This window comes from Nomia melanderi, chromosome 1 (genome assembly GCF_051020985.1).
Source record: "Nomia melanderi isolate GNS246 chromosome 1, iyNomMela1, whole genome shotgun sequence".
Lineage (NCBI taxonomy): Eukaryota > Metazoa > Arthropoda > Insecta > Hymenoptera > Halictidae > Nomia > Nomia melanderi.
The window spans coordinates 21,620,292-21,638,806 of record NC_134999.1 but is presented as its reverse complement, the minus strand read 5'-3'; the positions used below and the strand labels follow the sequence as shown (position 1 = coordinate 21,638,806).

General features: G+C 52.8%; 4 protein-coding genes across 7 annotated transcripts in view; 2 read left to right on the top strand and 2 right to left on the bottom strand.

The window, feature by feature from the left end:
- tinc (transmembrane protein tincar) overlaps window positions 1-2,928 on the bottom strand; it is a 34,413-nt gene extending 31,485 nt beyond the window's left edge. The window contains exons 1-2 of one of the 3 annotated variants that reach the window (XM_076369381.1): window positions 2,793-2,928; window positions 2,569-2,703 (exon numbers count right to left, since the gene is read on the bottom strand). The gene's annotated coding sequence lies outside the window, so the exon portion shown is untranslated. Of the gene's footprint in view, window positions 1-197; window positions 375-2,568 lie in introns of those variants that run through there. The other 2 variants (XM_076369386.1, XM_076369380.1) reach the window with 2 other exon arrangements.
- On the top strand, window positions 331-2,971 carry LOC116426846 (tubulin epsilon chain). The gene is made up of 9 exons (XM_031976428.2): window positions 331-857; window positions 997-1,229; window positions 1,308-1,423; window positions 1,491-1,679; window positions 1,778-2,029; window positions 2,120-2,266; window positions 2,338-2,487; window positions 2,577-2,751; window positions 2,825-2,971. The coding sequence occupies exons 1-9, from the start codon at window positions 833-835 to the stop codon at window positions 2,969-2,971; spliced, it is 1,434 nt and encodes a 477-aa protein (XP_031832288.1). The 5' UTR covers window positions 331-832.
- Window positions 2,972-2,999: 28 nt separating this feature from the next.
- On the bottom strand, window positions 3,000-4,269 carry Vps60 (vacuolar protein sorting 60). Its single transcript, XM_031976441.2, has 4 exons — window positions 4,077-4,269; window positions 3,655-3,972; window positions 3,350-3,577; window positions 3,000-3,274 (listed from the first exon to the last, which is right to left on the bottom strand). Exons 1-4 carry the CDS (start codon window positions 4,143-4,145, stop codon window positions 3,224-3,226), a joined length of 666 nt encoding a protein of 221 aa, XP_031832301.1. The 5' UTR covers window positions 4,146-4,269; the 3' UTR covers window positions 3,000-3,223.
- A 586-nt stretch (window positions 4,270-4,855) lies between these two features.
- The window catches only part of orb2 (cytoplasmic polyadenylation element-binding protein orb2), a 51,592-nt gene continuing 37,932 nt past the window's right edge, over window positions 4,856-18,515 (top strand). For both annotated transcript variants that reach the window (XM_076369447.1, XM_076369440.1), the window contains exons 1-2: window positions 4,856-8,050; window positions 12,971-13,082. In XM_076369447.1, coding sequence (XP_076225562.1) covers window positions 6,857-8,050; window positions 12,971-13,082 — 1,306 coding nt within the window. In that variant the 5' untranslated portion in view covers window positions 4,856-6,856. The remainder of the gene's footprint in view (window positions 8,051-12,970; window positions 13,083-18,515) is intronic.

Sequence of the window (18,515 nt, the reverse complement as noted above, 5' to 3'; positions counted from 1 at the left end):
CGCATACTTGTCCTATGCATGTGCACGCGATACGAAATTTAATACCGACCGACAATCTTACGGAAGAGCACGTTACGACACGTATCATTCCTCTGCGCGAATAGCATTCTCTTCTCGAAAATTAGCTAGTTTTCAACAAATTTGTCCACCGGCGAATTTACGTATTTTAATGGAAAATATAGGTTAGAACGACTTACTTGAATCCTCGGTTGGTGCGGATTCCGTGTAAAGGAAATTACAGAGAAGTAAAATTGTAGTTGCAATTAACGGATAAACTAATGTTCGACACATGTTATTAATCCTACAATGTATCAACCACTCTAGACATCAACTCGATCACCGCGAACGCACATTACAACCGTAACATCGTGAATTTGCCGTTTAGCCGTTTGAAATTCGAGTGTCGATATATTCGTATAGGTGTGTGTACCGTATGCTATATCGAACGTCATAGCGATTAATCTCGTTACACGTAGCGTCATCTACGTTAGAACACGCGGTAGGACAGATTCGGTTTAGAAGAAATTCAGTGCCAGTCGAAATACAATGGACAGTTGTAAACAGTAATTCGTATTTACCGGTGGCAGTGTAGCGACATATTTGTCTTCTCTATAAAGTTTCATAGAATTTTAACGAAACGATTATCCGAAGCTGTACGGTGACGCCATCTGCAACACCTTCGAAACTCGAGAACGTTACAAACTTCACGTAAAACCAAACCGAAAAGTAGCGGGAGACTTGTTTGTAGTTTCGAAAACAACTCGTTTCCTTGCAGACAGCAGACACGAGTAAAGGACAAAGAAATCGTCCGAGATATTCGTCCAACTGATCGATGAGTGAATTCATCACGGTGCAAGGTACGTTTCGTTCATCCTGTTGCGCTTACCGTAATCTTAGCACGCGAAACTGCGCGTGACGATTTCTTGCCGAATCGATCGAAAAGTCGAATCAATTTTATTTAACCGTCATTTAAACAAAGTATTTAATCGACTGTAGTTGGACAATGTGGAAACCAAATTGGTTCTGCATTTTGGCCTCTGGTTTTACACGAATATGGTGTGCAGTCTGCAAGTACTGGCACAAATTTTCTCAAGATCCAACGTAATTATGGTAAAAAGGCGGATGATCTGTTGGACGCGATTCATAGTTTCTTCGTTGTACCCGATAATCTGTACAATTTCTGCTTCAAGAGTATGGCCGACCTAAAAAAGGCTAAAGTTAAAGCCCGGGTAATGAAGTTTACCTTAATACGACTGAACAGTTATTTGCAATGAACGCATCCATAAACTTGTTATCGTATCGTCTAGGCGGTATTGATAGATATGGAAGACAATGTGATAGCAGGATTAAAAAGAGGCCCTTTGGGTCACTTGTACGAACAGGCTTGCACGATAACAAACTATCCAGGATCCGCGAACAATTGGTAAGTCTGTTTGGATTTTTCATATGCAAACATCCGTGTAATGGAACATTATAAAATGATTTTTAAGGGCTATCGGGTATCACGATCATGGTACAAAATACCATGATAACGTGGAGAACGCTGTCAGGCGTGCGGTAGAGAAATGTTCTAGTCTGCACGGTTTCTTGTGCGTGCATTCGCTAGGAGGTGGTACCGGTTCTGGATTAGGAACGGCCACTTTGAAATTATTAGCCGATTACTATCCCAATGTAGACAGGTGCTTCTATATTACATTAACTTTGGGTAGAGTAACATCTTTTCCAATCAGTTTCACGACGCATCGTGTTCGCGTTAATAACGGTTAAATGTCGCCAGGTTGGTATCTTGCGTATATCCAATGTTAACGCAAGACGTCGTTACCGCTCCGTACAATGCTCTACTGGCGACGCGAGAACTCTTGGAGCATGCAACATGCGTATTTCCAGTCGACAACGCGTCTCTAATGGACATATGCGCGTTGCAAATGAAGAAAAAAGAGAACGCGGATCAGATAAATTATAATGTTTCCTGCAGGCCGTTCCAAGATATGAACAGTATCGTCGTGAATATGCTTCTTCATCTAACTAGGTAATATTTGTATAAGAATGGCGTCGAAAGTATTCTTTGGATAGCGGAATAAGCATCGAAGCATCGCAAAAGTAAAAATAATGTGTTCAGCGGGTCTAGATTCCCTGGTAATTTAAACATGGATATGAACGAAATAGCAACGAATCTTGTTCCATACCCCAGGTTACATTATATATATAGCAGCGTTAGTCCGATAGATTTAACCGCATCGATAACGTACACGGCGCAAGAAGCAAAGTATGTATCGATTTTCGATCGCGGAGAGTACGAGAGACGACAAACGGCTAAAGTTATTATTGTTGTTTAAGGTTGCAAGACGAACTGTTCAGCAACGCGTGGTCCAGAAACAATCGTTTGATTAAAGTAGACCCATTGCAGCCGAACGGCGTAATTCTAAGCAGTGCGCACATCGCAAGGGGGAATTGTTCTATGACAGATCTAAAGCGGAACATCGAAAGGTACAGAACGTGAAAAAAGCAAACGAGCGATGGCTTTCCTTCCTTCCGTGCAATAAGCAATGTTGCAAGAGTAATATTTACGTGCGCAGATTTCGAGGGAAGATGAAGTTTACGATATGGAGCGAAGAAGCTGCGAAAGTAGGGTTGTGCTCCGTACCACCGGCCGGACACTCGGCTTCAGTTTTGTGTCTGTTAAATTGTTCCGCGATGTCAGGACTGTTTCGGAATGTTCTAGAAGAATTTAGCAGATTGTACAGGAGGAAGGTAAAAGATATACGATATATTCGAATATTTTATTGACATACTCTAAGGGTGTAATCGGTGAATCGTATTACAGGCACATGTCCATCACTATACGCAAGTTGAGGGTTTCGATGAAGCAGATTTTCGGAATGGCACAGAGTCGATTAGAGACTCGATCGCACAGTACAGGGAGTTGGAGAATCCGAAGCGAACAGATGTCCCTAGACTACAGGTAATTTAACAACGCGTTATCGCGACGTAACGAAACATTGAAAAATACGGATTTATTGGGCTCATTTGATTTATACAGTTGAGAGGCAGAAATATTTGAATAAACGTAATAGCTTGGCTACCAACGATAACAGAATTATATTAATTCTCGAGGACACAGATCGCTGCGTAAATTTGTACCGGTAACTTTGAATGTCCGAAACGTTTTCAGGACGTAACGCGCGCGTATCGACGTGTCGCTAAACTATTCGATCGCGTAAACTTAACTGGCCGGTATTTGTGGCAAACCAAATTCATCGACCAACACGCCGTCCTGAAAGAAAGGAACGGTGAAAAATCGTATCGTATCGAATGCGATTCACGGTAAAATCAGTTCAGGGGTACGTACTTTGTTCCTAATGGTACTCGCGCCGGGTTCTTTATCGGGAGCGTTGGGTGCTTTGATGGCATCGTCCAAGTAACTGGTGTCTTCGTCTATAGCCAAATCATCGCCGAGAGCTTCGAGTTCCGCCGCTAATTCGTCCTCGTCTATATCTGGCATTCCGTAACTGCGACCCATCGCTTCCTGCACCTCGTCCGCTTGCTCCAGCATGTCCGCCAAGTCGTCTTGAAGATCCTACGCGAGCGCAAACGGACAATTACCGGCGGGATACGAATTCGGAGAGAGGATAGAGGCGAGTTCTCGGTACGTACCTCGATGTGGTCGATATTTATGTTTTTAAATTCTTTCTGCATCTGCTTAACTCCCTCCTTCATGGCGACTACGGTTGCTTGAGTATCTTTCAAAGTTTGCGTAGCATAGTTGGCTTGTTCCATGTTGAACGCCTGCTGACGCAAATTATCTACTTGCGCCTCGTACATTTTTCGCTGCTTCAAAACGCGCATCGCTTTAGCCTTTACCGCGTTTTTCGCAGGGCCTTCCCTCATTACCGACATTTGGTCTTTAAACTTTTTTAACTCCGCGTCCAATTTCGCTATCTTCTTTTCCGCCGAATCGGCTCTGCTGTCGACCTTTAAAAACCATGAATCGTTGTCAGTTGATTTGTAAGAAGGTATGCGGTTGAAACGATAACCTAACCTTTTTCGCTCGTAAGACGAAAAGACGTAATATTTACCCCGGCAATGCAGTCCGTAAGACTCGGCGGTGGTTCTCTAGGTTTCGCGCGGCCGAATAGTCTGTTCATTTCGTTGGATGCGAAAACGAGGCTGACCGATCGAATGGAAAAATTTCAATTTTTACTCGCGTTTCGTCGAAACGTCAAACGAACTGATTCACGCGTCAACCGATCTACGATGGCGACACCTATTCGAAGTAACAAGAAAGCCCAGCAGAGGGCTGTGAATCGTAGCAATTGTACAATTCTATCATTTCGAGGACATTTGAATTTTTATTCGGTAATTCTCCAAGGTTAACTTGGACGAATGACGGTCGAGAAACTGACGGCGGATAAACTGCGAGCAATACGGGATGCATCGATAGAGGCCATAAGCGTTGCGATCTTTGAATCCGTTCAGAGAAGAATACATGCGCGGAAGCGCGTGCCCCGGGCGGCGTGTACGTCCGACGGGTTGCGCGTCATCGGGGGCTTTGTAATCGGTTTCCTCTGGTCGCTGGTAGATGGCCGTAACGTTTGCCGATCCACGGAGCGTGCATCGATCGATCTACGAAACACGCGATCGAATACGCAACGTGTGAAATCTATCGTTACTGTTACGCAACTGGCAAATTATCGAATCGATGAAAAAGAGACGGAGACGACTGGATATGGATAAGTCCATATCTACGATCGTTTTCTGTACCTTTTCCATTCGTTTTTGTAAAATACTCTGGTCCGATGATAGGTAAGAATCGCTCGGAAGAACGATAAGAGGACAAGAAAGGGCGAGCGGGCGGTGATGGGAAAGAGGAGACGACGGTAGATCGCTGCGTCGGAGGTAACGGTGCCGTTGGTTATCGTCGACGGCGGCGGCAGCGGCGGCGGCGGCGGCGGTTCGAAAAGAAATGCGCGTGCGTGATCGACGTCGGCGCGCAACGCAGCAGCGACGACGACGTCGACGAGGACGAGGACGTGAACGAGGACGAAGCGGCGGGCCGAAGATCGCCGAGTGTACGGCTACGCGAGAGTCTACGATTGGTATGGTGTGGGCCGCGGCACGGCCACAGTGTTCCAAAAGTCGGCACGACGCGCGAATCGCATTACACTCGGCGCAGAGCCACGAAGCCGCGTCGTCGAATCGGGCTCTTCTGGCCTCCGATCGGGAAGGTCTGTCGAGCGCAGCAACCGCGCTAATCGCAGCGTCAGCGGTCCGCCGTCCGCCGTCCGCCGTCCGACGACCAGCCGAAGATCGTCGACGAACCGATTCGCGCGACGCGACGAATACGCGTGATCGTGTGCTCGCAATTCCCCGGAATCGCTACCAGAAGCGTGGCACGCGAGCGAACGCGGCCGAGCTGTGCGGTGGAACCAAGACCGTCTACGTAATTAGTGCGTAAAATATGCGAGCCGCCGATAAGAGGCAAACTTAGCGCGAGCGAGGTTGTCGGGAAGGCAGCCGCGAGTGCGGAGGAACGGCTGCGAGTTTTCCGTAAAGTCGGGAGGTGCGAGGTGCGCGAGCAATCGATCGCGAGCAAATCGTGCTCCTGCCAAGGAGAGGCGTTTTTCGCGTCGAGTGTCCGAGTATTCCGGCTGGTTCGGCCAAATCGAGTATCCGAGTGCGTCGCTTCGGAAATTGGAGTACACGCGGCCAGGAACGGGTCTCGTCGCGCGAACCTTCGAAGCTATCGGCGAAGGGGTAGCGATATTTGCGCGTTCCTCGCGCGCAACGGTGTGCGTACGGTGGTTCGTGTCCGTCGTGTGCGCGCATCGTCGCGTCAGTTCGGTTTCTCGACGATCGAGCGACGAGCGACGAGCGACGAGCGTCGAGCGTCGGCCGACGAACAATCGTCGCCGATTCGAGGAAGGGTCGCGGGTGGATCGCTGTCCGATCGAACGTCCGTGTGCAGTGATGTGCGTGTAACTATGCCGCGAAAAGAGAATCGTCAGTGAACGCGCTCGATTTTCGAAGCTCGCCGACGTTCCACCGGGGAAAAGGAAAGCAATTATGTCAGCGTAGGGGAAGCGACCAAGGAGGAAGCCTCGCGCGATCTCGCATCGGCATTCGAGACGTCGGAGAATGAACGTGGCGGTCGTCGTCGATAACGACGACTGCTCGACCGCTCGACCACTCGATAGCGAACAGAATGCAAAGTCGCTGCCGAATTATCCGGGGCGACGCATCGTTGGCGTAATTTAATCGATCGGCGAACGTTGGCGAGCTGCCTCGACGATAAGGCTGAATCGAAGGGAATCGAACAGAGTAAAGGGGAATCGAAGAGAGGATAAAGGAGAATAAAAGAGTAGGAATCGTGGTGTCGGATTAGGACGAGTGGCGCGCGATCGAAGAGAATCGAAAGAAGAAGGTGGTGGTGCTGGTGCTGGTGGTGCTGGTGGAGGTGGAGGTGGTGGAGGAGGAAGAAGAGGAAGAGGAAGAGGAAGAGGAAGAGGAGAAAGAGGAATAAAAGTAGAAGAAGGAGAAAGAGGGCAAGAAGGGGCGGCGGAGAGAAGAAAAGCGAAGGACAGCGGCAACAGCCGAGTCGAAAAGAAGAAGAAGAAGGAAAGGGTGGTGGTGGCGGAGGAGGATCGAAGTAGGCCGGTGTGGTCTGTGCACAGCTTCCGGTATACTCGTTCGGTGTTTTTACGCGTGCCGCGTGGATCGATAGGTGTCTCGCGAGCTCTCCGGTCGGCTGGTCGAACGTCGTTCTTGCCGGCAAGGACGAGCTCGGTCGCGACGAGAACGGTGAACCGCCGAACCGTCGCGTCGCCTATCCGAGAAACGAGAGAGGCGCGTCCGATTTATGGGGGACTTTAGCGCGACGAGTTTGTTTTCCAGCTCGTTGTCGGCCACGACGAAATCGTCGATCGGTAGCAGCGTCAACAACGCCGTAACCGTCACGACCTCGACGATGCAGGACGATCTGTTGATAGAGAAACAAGGTACCGGGAAGACCGCGCCGTTATCGCCGAGCAGCGGCTTGGACGCCGTGGCCGGACAGGAGAAGGCGAAAGACGCGGTCGCGGTCGCGGTCGCGGTCGAGGTCGAGAGTATCGCTATAACGCCGACGACGCCCTCCTCCACCGAGAAGGATATTACGTGCAACACCGCCGGCTCGACTCTCCAGGGATTTTCCGATCCTGGCAGGGTGCCGAGCCTCTGGTCCGCCCCGGACGACACCGGACTCCACGCGTTGCCGGTCAACGGATCCATCGGCGCGTTTCAGAATTTCCCGAGCAGCGGCCCTGCCGGGCTGTTCGCGGCCACCGGACCGGCGGTGTCCACGGGAACTCGTCGCGCCATTACGGCTAGCCATAATTTCTCCCAACAGCACGGCAACGTCGGTGCTCCGGGCAATAGACACGGTCTCCAGGTATCCTCCGCGCAGCAGCAGCATCAGCAGCAGCAGCAGCAGCAGCAGCAACAGCAGCAGCAGCAACAACAGCAGCAGCAGCAACAACAGCAGCAGCAGCAGCAACCCCAACAGCAACCCCAACAGCAAGCCCAGCAACCGCAACAACAGCAGCAGCAGCAGCAGCAACAACAACAACAACCGCAAGCACAACAACAACAGCCTCCACCGGCGACTTCGCACCCCGGCGTGTACCTTCCGGGGAAGGGGTATGCTGCTTGGTCCGGTGGTCCGCAAGCGCCTCAGCAATGGGGTGCCGCGCCGCAAGCGACCGCGGTCGCGAGTCCCGGGCTTTCGCCGTGGAGTCGTGGCCGATCGGTACCGAACCTGCCTCCTCTGCACTCGTCGCTGCACGCGGCCGCCGCGGTGGCCGCTGCCGCGGGCCTCCAGGGGAGGAAACCTAGCCCCACGTTTCCCGGTCATCCGGGCCCCGCGGCTCACCCCTCTTGCATCAGTCCGGTCAAGTTTCGAAGGAGCACCTCGTACCCTGGCAAAGGCAACATGTATCCACCGCAACCGGCACCTACCTTCGAGGTTACCGCCGCCGAAGACAGGGATTTGCTACAACTGCCTCCGTTTCAGCAAGTAAGTCGGTCTCCCTGTTCGAATTATCGGCTGACGGTCGAACGTCGGCTGGAAGGGCAACTTTGTTCGTAACGATTCGAGCAGGCCGTTGCGTGGGTGTTTCTTCGAGGTTCAATCCGGCATTCCATTATCGATCGTTGACCATCGACCGCGCGGTAAAGGGTACGCGTTGTAACGCCACGTCGGTAATCGCGCATACCCGTCGAAAAAAAGTATACAGCTACCGGTAGTTTCAACTTCCGCAGTTTCGCTCGTGCACGCACTCGATGCCAGGTTATGCAACCACTTCGAGACTCGAATTTAAATTTAGACAGCGCAGCAACGGCTGTTTCGACGATCGTGCGGCGTACGTCGTACACCGGGACATCGTTCCATTTTCGAACGGGAAATCGTTCGTCGAGAAATTCTCAGCGACTCCCTTCGAGATCTCGATGCGAGAACACGCTCGGTCGAATCTCCTCTCGCTCTTTCTTATTTCCCCGGTGGCGTTTGTCGGGTTTCGGTTTTATTCCGGCTTGGCGGTTTTGCTCTGCTCTCCGAACGATCGAAAGTTCCAAGGCGGCACGTGTTTCGCGGAACTATCCGTAACGCGACGACCGCCTCGACCAACGAATCGTCGATGCGAAACGAGAAAAGTGAACGATATCGAAACGAACCCGTTTCTGTCGTTCGAGCGCACGCACGGAAATCCAGAAGCTTCGTTGAGCATCGTCGAGCGTCGTCGAGCATCGTTAACGATTGTTCGCGTTCGCGGCTAATCGAGGCACGAAACGTTCCTCGAATTTCTGGGTATTTCGCGATTCGAAAACCGAGGAAAAGCTTTCTCGTTCCTCGTTTTTCGTTTCTCGTTTCGTCGCTGATGCCTGACCTAATTTCGTTCGTACGTGGCGGAGCTCGAACAGTGTACAGCAGAAGTTGAAGCTCAGCTATTTTAGCCACTTGTCGAAAATAGACTTGCACACTGACCTAGAGAAACAGCGGATTTTATTCCCGAGCGAGTTCTGTAGTTTATCGTCGACCGTTGTCCCTTTCCCATCGTCCTCCGGCCTTCGAATCGTTTTTCCTTATCTGCTCGTTAACCCTTTCGGAGCAGCCGTGCGTAGGCGCACGTATGCGTTTTTCGATATTTTTCATCCGACGCGTGCCGCGATCGCGCTCGATTGCAAGACATTAAACCGAGGAATTACGATTAGCGGCGTCGTTTCGTCGAAGAAGATTCCGGATGTTCGGTAACGCGTTCGGTCTTTTCTTGAAACGCGCAACGGTACCGTGGCATGTGGATTTGCATACGTTGCAACGATTGACGCGAGGTGACGCTATTCAGGCTAACGCAACGAGTCGCGCCGCGTCGCGTTACACCGCGCATTATTCTCGAAAATTCTCGTCGACCGACATTACTTCGATGCAGCGATTTTCGGATACGATGCAGAAACGCGATCGGAGCGTGTCGCGTATTCGCAGGAATATTTTCCGCGGTTGCTCGACTATTCGGAGAATCCCTGGTTCTCGCACGAGAATTTTAGGCACGTTTGTCGCGCGTAGCGGCCTACGTCGAGTCTTGTTCCGATGTAATCTCGGTGCGCGTAGAAACGACGAGCGAGGAGGTAGCTGGACGAATCAAGTTGTCGGGGAACGATCGCGAACACGCGAGCTACGGCGCGTCGACGAGCGGAGCTGGTTTGGGGATCGGACCCGCGCCACCGAGATACGCTGCTAAGAAACGGCGAACGAAATTGGTAAGGAAACGCTTCGACTCGTAGGCCGATAACTCGATAGGCCGTCGTTCACCTTGGAAGCGAATCGGGACACGTGTCGCGAGCCGCCGTTGCGTTCCGTTCCGTTCCGTTACAGTCGGCGAGGCGGCAAAATCAATCGGCGATCGTATCTGCGATGACTCAAAGTCCCTTTACATTTTCATTATCGAACGACGCGTTACGAAGCGTCGCGACGCAACGCGGCACCATGACACAGCGCGCTACGTATCGCGTACATCGAAATGTAGGCGGTGGCGAGTGGCATCTGGTATTTGAAAGCGGCGACCGATACGCGGGAGCAGGGAAAGCATGCGAGAAAATTGATAAAAGAAGATTAGTCGGTCGGTCGGACAACGGTCGTGTACCAGATACGAAGCGCGCCGAGGGTGGGCGTTATTAATAAAGATGCGATAATCGTTTCTATCGAGAATCGAAAGGTAACGTCCGCGGGGCCGTGATCGCTACGCGGTGCGCCCGGCGCCCGGCGCACGCGACACGCGCTGCCTGTACTCCACGAGCGATAATTGCATCGCGGTCTGGTGGCGCGGCATAAATTCGTCCTTGAAATAGGCATGGAGCGAAAAACCGTTTGCGTTGCGCGTTTCGTCTCGTCTCGTCTCGACTCGTCCCGTCCCGTCTCGTTACGGTCGAACGTTTCCGTTCCATATGGATTCGCTAGGGCCGTGCGAGCCTTTTGCCGAGGGATACGAAATTTCAGGAACGCGGAATATCTGGACGTTAACCCAATTCGGGATCCCACACCTATTCGAATTGGGAACTGCGCCGGTGCGGAGTGACCTGGCACGAGGTTTATAGGTCAGTCCGGTTTCGCGCGGTATAGATTTTTCGTCCGGGTCTCGTAGTCGACGAGGTAGGCGCCGGGGGTAGTCGCCGGGGTAGTTGTCTAGCACGCGCTGCGCAACAATTTACAAATCGGTCATTTCATCTGTCCTCTCCTTTTCCCGCTGTTCGACCTCTGGGACGCGAGGACGCATCGTTTTCGGTTGTCGTCGAGCATCGTCGCATCGTGCGAACGACGTCCCGTAATCGTTCTAATTCGCTTAGAAACGGTAACAAGATGAAAGCCGCGCGCGATCCTCCCATAAATCCCGACTAACGCGATTCGCGATTTCTCGCGTATCTCTTTCCATTCGGCGAACAAATACGTGTTCCGAGATACGATGGACGCTGGGAAACGGAGAAATCGGGGGAAACAAGAAGCTCCGAAGCAGCTCGGTAGCGATGCAGTCGATACTGGCGCATCGATGCACCGGTGAGGTGGTTACGCCATCCGTGGTTCACAGCCACCCGCTATCGAACGCAGCGCTCGCGTCCCGATCCGTTTTCATCGACTTTTTCCCTTTTGCTCTTTCGCTGATCCGCCGGCTGATCCGAGCTCGCCCCTCGTTCGAAGCAAAGTCATTCGAAAAATGTACGCGTTGGAAGATTCGTGGAATTTCGGAGGACTATGCGACCGAACGAGAAGAACGAGACGGTTGCGGGTGGAAAACGGGGGGATGCCTCGCAGAAGCGACATCGACGACGCGGCGCGGAGGTTTGCATTCTCCGGTGTTTTGATATCGCCCCCATTCCATTTCAACCCTTCGCGTTTCACTCTACCGCTCTCCTCGTTTCGTTTTCTCCCTTCACCGGCGACTTCTCGCTTCCACCAATGGTGACCTAGTTCGCGGTGGCCGGCTGGAATCGCTCGTGCCGCACTCGCCTAGAGATTCAGGTTACGTCGTCCCGGTCTCTACGCTCGATTTTCACTGGTCCGGCGCACATCGGGTATACTCGACTCGACTCGCGTTGCTCCGCCAACCCAGCCAAACCATCCGCGACCGATTCGATCCCAATAGCTACCTTGCGTCGTCTCTCGGCTTTCGATCGCGCGATCGATCGAGCACGAGCCTAAATCCCCGTGCAATCGCGCTTTTCGCACTCGTATAACAGAGCCCTGGCTCTCGCTATCGTCGTTCCCCTGAGCTTTACCACCGAGCAGTATCCTCGTATTTCGTTGCCGCAATTCGGAGGTTTCCACGAGAAATCGATGGAAATCGACGGACAAACCCAGACGGACACCGGCGAAAAGATGTTCTCGGGAAGGCCGGGGGACGAGTCGATAGTCGGAATGGATGTCGCGAAAGGAGGAGCAAGGAAAAGGGGCAAGAGCCTGCCGCGCACCGTTCGAGCGGCCATAATGGTTGGAAGAACAGCCAGGACAGCTAGGACAGCTAGGACAGCTAGAACAGCTAGAATAGCGGCAATTTTGCGATGGAGCTCGCACAGAGGTTTCGCTGTCGACGCCCTACCGCTGCTTCCTGGTTTCCCTATATTGATTTTCTAGCTCGCCTCCAGCTAGACGGAAACGAGGCGACTCGCAGCGAGAGGGAGGGAAATCGTTGTCCCGTGGTTGCGCTCGCACATGGATGCGCGTGCCTACACGGATATCCTCCGGCCAAGTGCTCGCGGTCGTGTCACGCTTGCGCCAAGGAGCGCGCAAGCGTCAGCCGCCTCGTGTCTGCGCCTTCGCGAGACCAAACACTACCGGAGGGGCTTCGAGAGCTCGTGTTCCTCCGTGACTAAGGGTGGAGAAGTGCGCGTGGGGTTCGCCAGCGATTCCCGCGGCACGCGAAAACGAAAGATGGAAAAGAGCCAGGCCAGCCACTCGTCGAGACGATTACGTTCCGTTCCTTGCTTTCCTTTTAACTATCGTCTAGCGCGTCGCCGCCGCGTCTTCGTCGAGCGTACGCCCGTTTTCCTGCTCGCGCTTGCGACTCGACGAAATGCTCGGCGGGATGCTCGGCGAGATCTGCTCGACGAAATTACGGAATATACGTTAGAAACGCGTTCGCCAGTCTCCCGGCAGCGAAGGGTAGAAACTCGTGGTACGCGTTCCGATCGATATACACCACCTCCTCCGTCTCGCTCTCTTGCCGCCCTACTCCTTCGTTTCTTTCTTTACCGTTCCTCGTACGCGCGCGTGTCCTCGATTACTTTTGAATCGGCTTGCACAATGTCAAAGTTAAATATATCGAATAGCGTTCAGCCTCCTATTCGTCGACGGCCGTGCTTCTTTCTCCTGCGACTAACGGCACACCGTTTCCCATTTTCCCCCGTGTTCGCTGCCACGGCGCGCGAATTTCTATGTATGTTATTTTCGCAGGATCGCATGACGGCCAATGGAAACTCTCCGTTGGATAGTATGAGGACACTGGAACATTATTTGAGCGACATCATGAGAACCGGCGCCACGGATACCCCGGAACACGTGAAAGGTAAGTGTCCACCACTGGAGGCGTGTGGCGAGCGTACAAAGATCGCGAGTAAGACGTTCGAAACGACGGTCTACGTGTCTCGCGTCTGGATTCGCGTCACGTTGGGTTCCGAATAATCGGGAATAAGGACGACGCGTCGACTGCGATACTCTGCGATTCGGATTCTCGCTTGGAAGGATCGTTCGTTCCCGTTTTCTTCTCCTTTAGAGACTCTGGGAAACGACTGTACGTCCGGACGACGAGAATTTCGACAACTGCGAATTCCTAGCGGCCCCGCGACGGAACTGGAGACTCGGGAAGGAGAAGAGGGCAACCGACAGCTTAGAATCCCCGTTGCGCTCCCTTGTTCGCAACCCTCGCCTTCTTTTCCGAGTCTAGTCACCCTGTCTACGAGTCGCGCGGAAACTTCGCGAGCGCGTTCCCTCCCGCGGGCCAAGAGGATGAACGAACGTCATCTTTCCATCTTTCTTTTTAATTGGTCGCAGCTGTTCATACCCGCGACAGAAATTCGTAAACCGTCGTTAGCCCGAGACACGAGAAAGACGCCAGATTCGATTCTCCCGCGATCGAGTTTTCGAAATATCCGAACGAAATCTCCGGCGTGATATCAATAACGCCGCTACCGTCGTCTTCGCGGGGATGGCTGCCGTGCGGTAGGGTCGAGGATAGGAGGACGCGATATAGAAATAGCATTGTACCGCGAACGAGCCTTTATTCGAGAACAAAAACTACTCTCGAGGCATTGTCAGCCACCGCGCCGAGTGGGCAGGCCGCTGCGCCATCTTCGAAAGTGTCGGCGTGGCACTTTAAGTCGCGCCACTAGGTCGAGTCGCGTTCGAGCGAGATTCGAGGATGATCGGTGATACCGACGACACAACCATTATTATTCCCCTCGATTTCTCAGGTCCCGCGGAGATCTTTCGGTAGCTTCACCGTTCGCGAAATATACCCGTGCCGTCGCTTCCACGTTTCGCCGCGGCTCAAAGTATCGATCGATATCGCGGCAACGATCGCGTTCCGACGTACATGCGAATCGCGTGTTTAGCTCCGATAAGAGTTCTTTAAGAAAAAAGCAAATCGATGCCGCGTTATCTCGGTGTACGGCCGTAGCGCGACATTCTTGCAGGGGATCGGGCTGCTTTGCGCTTCAACTTCGAGATGCCAGCCGAATCTTTTGGCGTATACATACTTCGATCGTTGCGTTGCACATTAATACGACGACGACGACGACGAAGGAAACGAAGAGGAAAAAGTACTAGAAAACTGATAAACGGCCAACTCTGCATCCTTGAACGGTGCACCGTTCGCGAACGCATTCTCCGACCTATATTGCGAGAACGCGTGTCATGTAATCGGTTGGTAACGACCACGGGATTCGCAGAGGGTGGTTTCAACGTCGCTCTCGAGCCATCTAGGGTTTCATTGGATCGTACTTTCTCCCCCTCGTTACGTTTCCACCTCCGCGGCTCGCCGTGAACCCTCGCGCGACGGTGCGCGTACGCGTACGCGACAGACGTAATTGAAAAGCTGAATGGATAAAGAGTACCAGCCGCGTAAATACGGGAGGCCTGTTCGCCTCGAAACAATTTCACCGAGGAGGATCGTCTTTGCGCAATTCGGTGCGTTACGTTTCAGAGCTTGCGGCTTCGTGTTCCGATATTACGCGAGAGCCGAGAACAACGTTGATCGTGAGTGGTAGATAACGTTTCAAAAAATAAAGGTAACGTCCGATAAGGAGAAACGGTGTAAACATTGAACGCACGGCCCGATAACGCGCGATTAGACTAAGAATAGAATTTGATACGCGTGTAAGAACCGCGCGACACGACCAAATTAAGCGGTTGGAAAAACTGTTTCGGTTCCGATTTCCATTTCCGTACCGGTCCACCGATACCCCCGCGTCGATCTCGTCGTTTCGATCGTTTCGATCGTTTTCGTGCAACGAGCGGACCGTTTTACGTAGAAACTCGGTTGCACGCGATACAGAAATCGATCGGGTACCGACCGAGAGCGCCGGCCACTCGATATCGAACGATCCACGGAGCGGAAAAGACGCATGCTGCCACCTCTGGGTCGGTTCGCGAACAGCGAAAGCCAGTACCCGGGCAGACCAGCGCGAGCGCGGCAAACTCGAACGCGTTGAACGGAGGTTCGTCGAATTGCCGGATCAACGGCTCGAAACGGCGCAGTTTGAGCGCGATCGGGAAAATTGCCGCCGGCGATTCGGTTGGTCGATTCGGATCGATGTCCATTTCCGAAAGGTTCGCGGGCGAATCGATTCGAATGGATATCGTACGCGTGTCCGAGGCGTGTCGTTCCTCCGTGGAAACGCGAGAATAACGCGGAAAAGCGAGCGGACGGAAGAAGAGGCACGCAGGTTTCGAGGTAATCGTGGAAAATGGCACAAGGGCTTATTCGGATTCGATCGGGATTGGCTGGTTGCCTATTGACCAACTGGCACCGTCAGCCGCATTGCAGTGATCCGCAACATTGCCATGTCGAATGGCTAGAATCTAGAGGGATTCGACCGTTGAAAATTCAACTCGAGACACCTCGCCGGTTGTCCGGCTGTCGGACGATCGATTCTTTCGGGTGTCGAACCTTTAGCGCGTCGAGCGTTTCGAATACTCGCGGTTTCGAGCGTGTTCGTTCGTAAAACCGAATCCGACCGAGCCACGATTCTCGACCTCGAACGGTACTCTATCGGTTGTTTTCTCGACTCGATGGTCAAATTATAAATAAACGTTCGTCGGCATCCAGGCTACCCTTTGTACCTTCCGTGTCGCGCCATTAGCAACGTCTGTTTAAGCCGGTACGCAGCCAGTCGACGAAACAAAGCTCCGCAAATATCCTGGGGGACAAAAGGCTTACGTCAAAGAATAAAGAAGGGTAAAAGGGTGAAGAACGAGCGACAGTGGACGAAAGCGCTTGGCGTTGGAACGAGCGGACGTATGAACGAAGCATCGCGACCCGCTCGAAACACTGAAGCACCGGAGCACAGTTGCACCATGAGAACCGTAGAAAAACGTAGAAAAATATAGAAAAAAGGAGTCATTTTTCGATACTCGCTGCTGTTCCTCTTAATCTGCCATACCGGTTCCTTGTAATAAGCGAGCAATCCGAACCTCATTGTTCGGCGGCTGTAGAAGCGGCGATTTCACTAATTTTTACGTCCGAATGGAAAGGTTTTGCAACTAGCCGACAAACAGTAGAATGGAATCTTTCACTGACATTGCCAACAAGTCCAGCTAAACGGTTTTTTAAGAAATCTGTATTGGAAAGTTGTCGGTAGATCAATAATATTAGGTTGTCGGCCGCGTCTGGGCGAAGCAGAGCTTTTTCGACCATTCGCCCGAGGCCCGACCGGTAGGAAATGTGCTGAAAATTCCACTGAACCGAAACTCGGAGAGTAGATTGCATAGTAGCATCGATGAAAGGCGAAGAAAAGGAAGTTGAGCGGTACGAAGCTCGCGTCGTTCCGAGGCTGCGATTCTCCGAGGGAAAGTCGCATCGCTGGCCGTTAACGCGAATCGCGTGCTCCGCGGTGCGTCCCGTCCGTCCGTGTAACGATAAGCGCGGAGGACAACGCAGGACGAAAGTTGAAGGCGATCGGTGGAAAAGGCACGCGCGGCGTACCCTTGTGCCGAACGGTAAACACGCCGCGGCGAAGATAACGCAGGGGCGTGAGAAGTAAATACGTAGGAGGAAAGAGAGGAAAGAGAGCGAGATAAGGTTCGCTTCGGCGATCCGAGGGTGGTTTGTTGACAACCTCGGCTACGGAGTTCGGCACTCGGCTGATTTGATCGATCTTCTCCCTCGCGTTGATCGAAGCGCGCAGTCTCGCGGCGCTGCACGGTGGTTGCGCGAGTCTAGGGGTGGATTCTTCCTCGATCTTCTCTCTACCGGGTACGTCGACCCCCTCTTTCTTAGCTTTCTTCTTACTTCCTCCTACTTCGTGTCGATACTCGGCGGCAGCGTCTCTCGGCCGGGAGCTGGAGCGTTGGAGTCTCGTAATCGCCGAGATCTCTCGATTCATCTTCGTCTCTCCGTCTGTAGGTCTCCTCGCATCCAACCGTCTCCGCGTCAGCGTCGAATCTTCGGCGGCACGTCGAAGGATAGCGAGCTCCGACGGAAAGCCCGTACAGACGGGAAAAATTGTTACGTGATATCCAGCCGTCGCGCAGCCTTCGTCCAAAGAGATAGGTTAAAGAAACCCAACGACTAATGGAAGTACGACGGTTATATAAATTCAAGGATAGGGTAGCGGTAGCGGGGGCGGGAACGGAAACGCGAGCGCGAGCGCGGTATCGTGTATCGTGGGTATCGTGTGTATCGCGTCTGTATCCGTTAAAAATATTACGTAGGTGTCGTAATCGTGCACGGCGGACATTCGCGGCGCTCGTTGCAGCGCATTCGCATCGGAAAGCCATCGAATCGCAACGAGAACGCTCGCCGAACAATGCTCGCCTGGAATCGATGCATCCCGAGGGCATGTGCCGTCGCAAGGGAAGCGGATCGAGGCGGAAGCGAATCGGTTTTGAAAGCGCGACCGCGGTTTCCCCAGTGGTTAGGTCGTATCAGTTTTTGGGCGTGTTTCGCCTTATCTGGTATCGCCGGAATACGACAGTTCGTGCTCGCCGGTGAGCGTCCGCTTTCCTTCGTAAACACCGGCCGCCTGTACCCGTTTACCTTCCACGCTTATCGATCGTCGGCCGTCGGGAGAGCTTCTGCCAACGCTGCGAGTTAAAAACAGAAAGAACGGATGAATAACGTACAGCCGAATCTTTTTGCAAGATTAGAATTGACCAACCGGGAACTTTCACTGTCGAGAACAAGAAACGCTTTACGGTATTCGAAGAATTGGAATCTATGCGGTTATGGCGCGACTTCGGAAGGCGAGCGTAATTTCCGTTTTTCCTCGTCCGGCATTTCCGGACGTTTCCCCGGCATCGGCGACACCAACGAAAAAGTATCGCGAGAGGAGTACGATCGAGACGGGAGATCGGATCGAGACTCGCGCGAAACGATTAACGCTTTCGCGGTCGGTCGATGACCGACATTGTCGGTTACGTAAGATGGCTAAAAATAAAGCGGCTTGGAACGGAATTCTCGGCTCTCGTAATTGCTTCGAGTTTCTCTCCAAAGATCCGAAGCATAGTCCCGTCGGCTCCTCCCGATTGTTCCGGTGTTGCTCGAGCCGCGCTTAGGTGTCTCTCGGGTAGGTTGCGCGTGGCGATCCGGGGCCTAAACGAGATCGGCGTGAATCGGAATCGGATCCCGTCGGTTTACGGTAGTTGGCCGTATCGGCGAATCGAGGAGTAAAAAAGCGAAAGGGGAGAGTATCCCAAACGGAGGACTGGTCGCGCGCATCGGTACAGTGGTATCGGATGTCGGCGCTCGGCTCGAGCGGAGCGGCCGCGAGATCGGACCGAG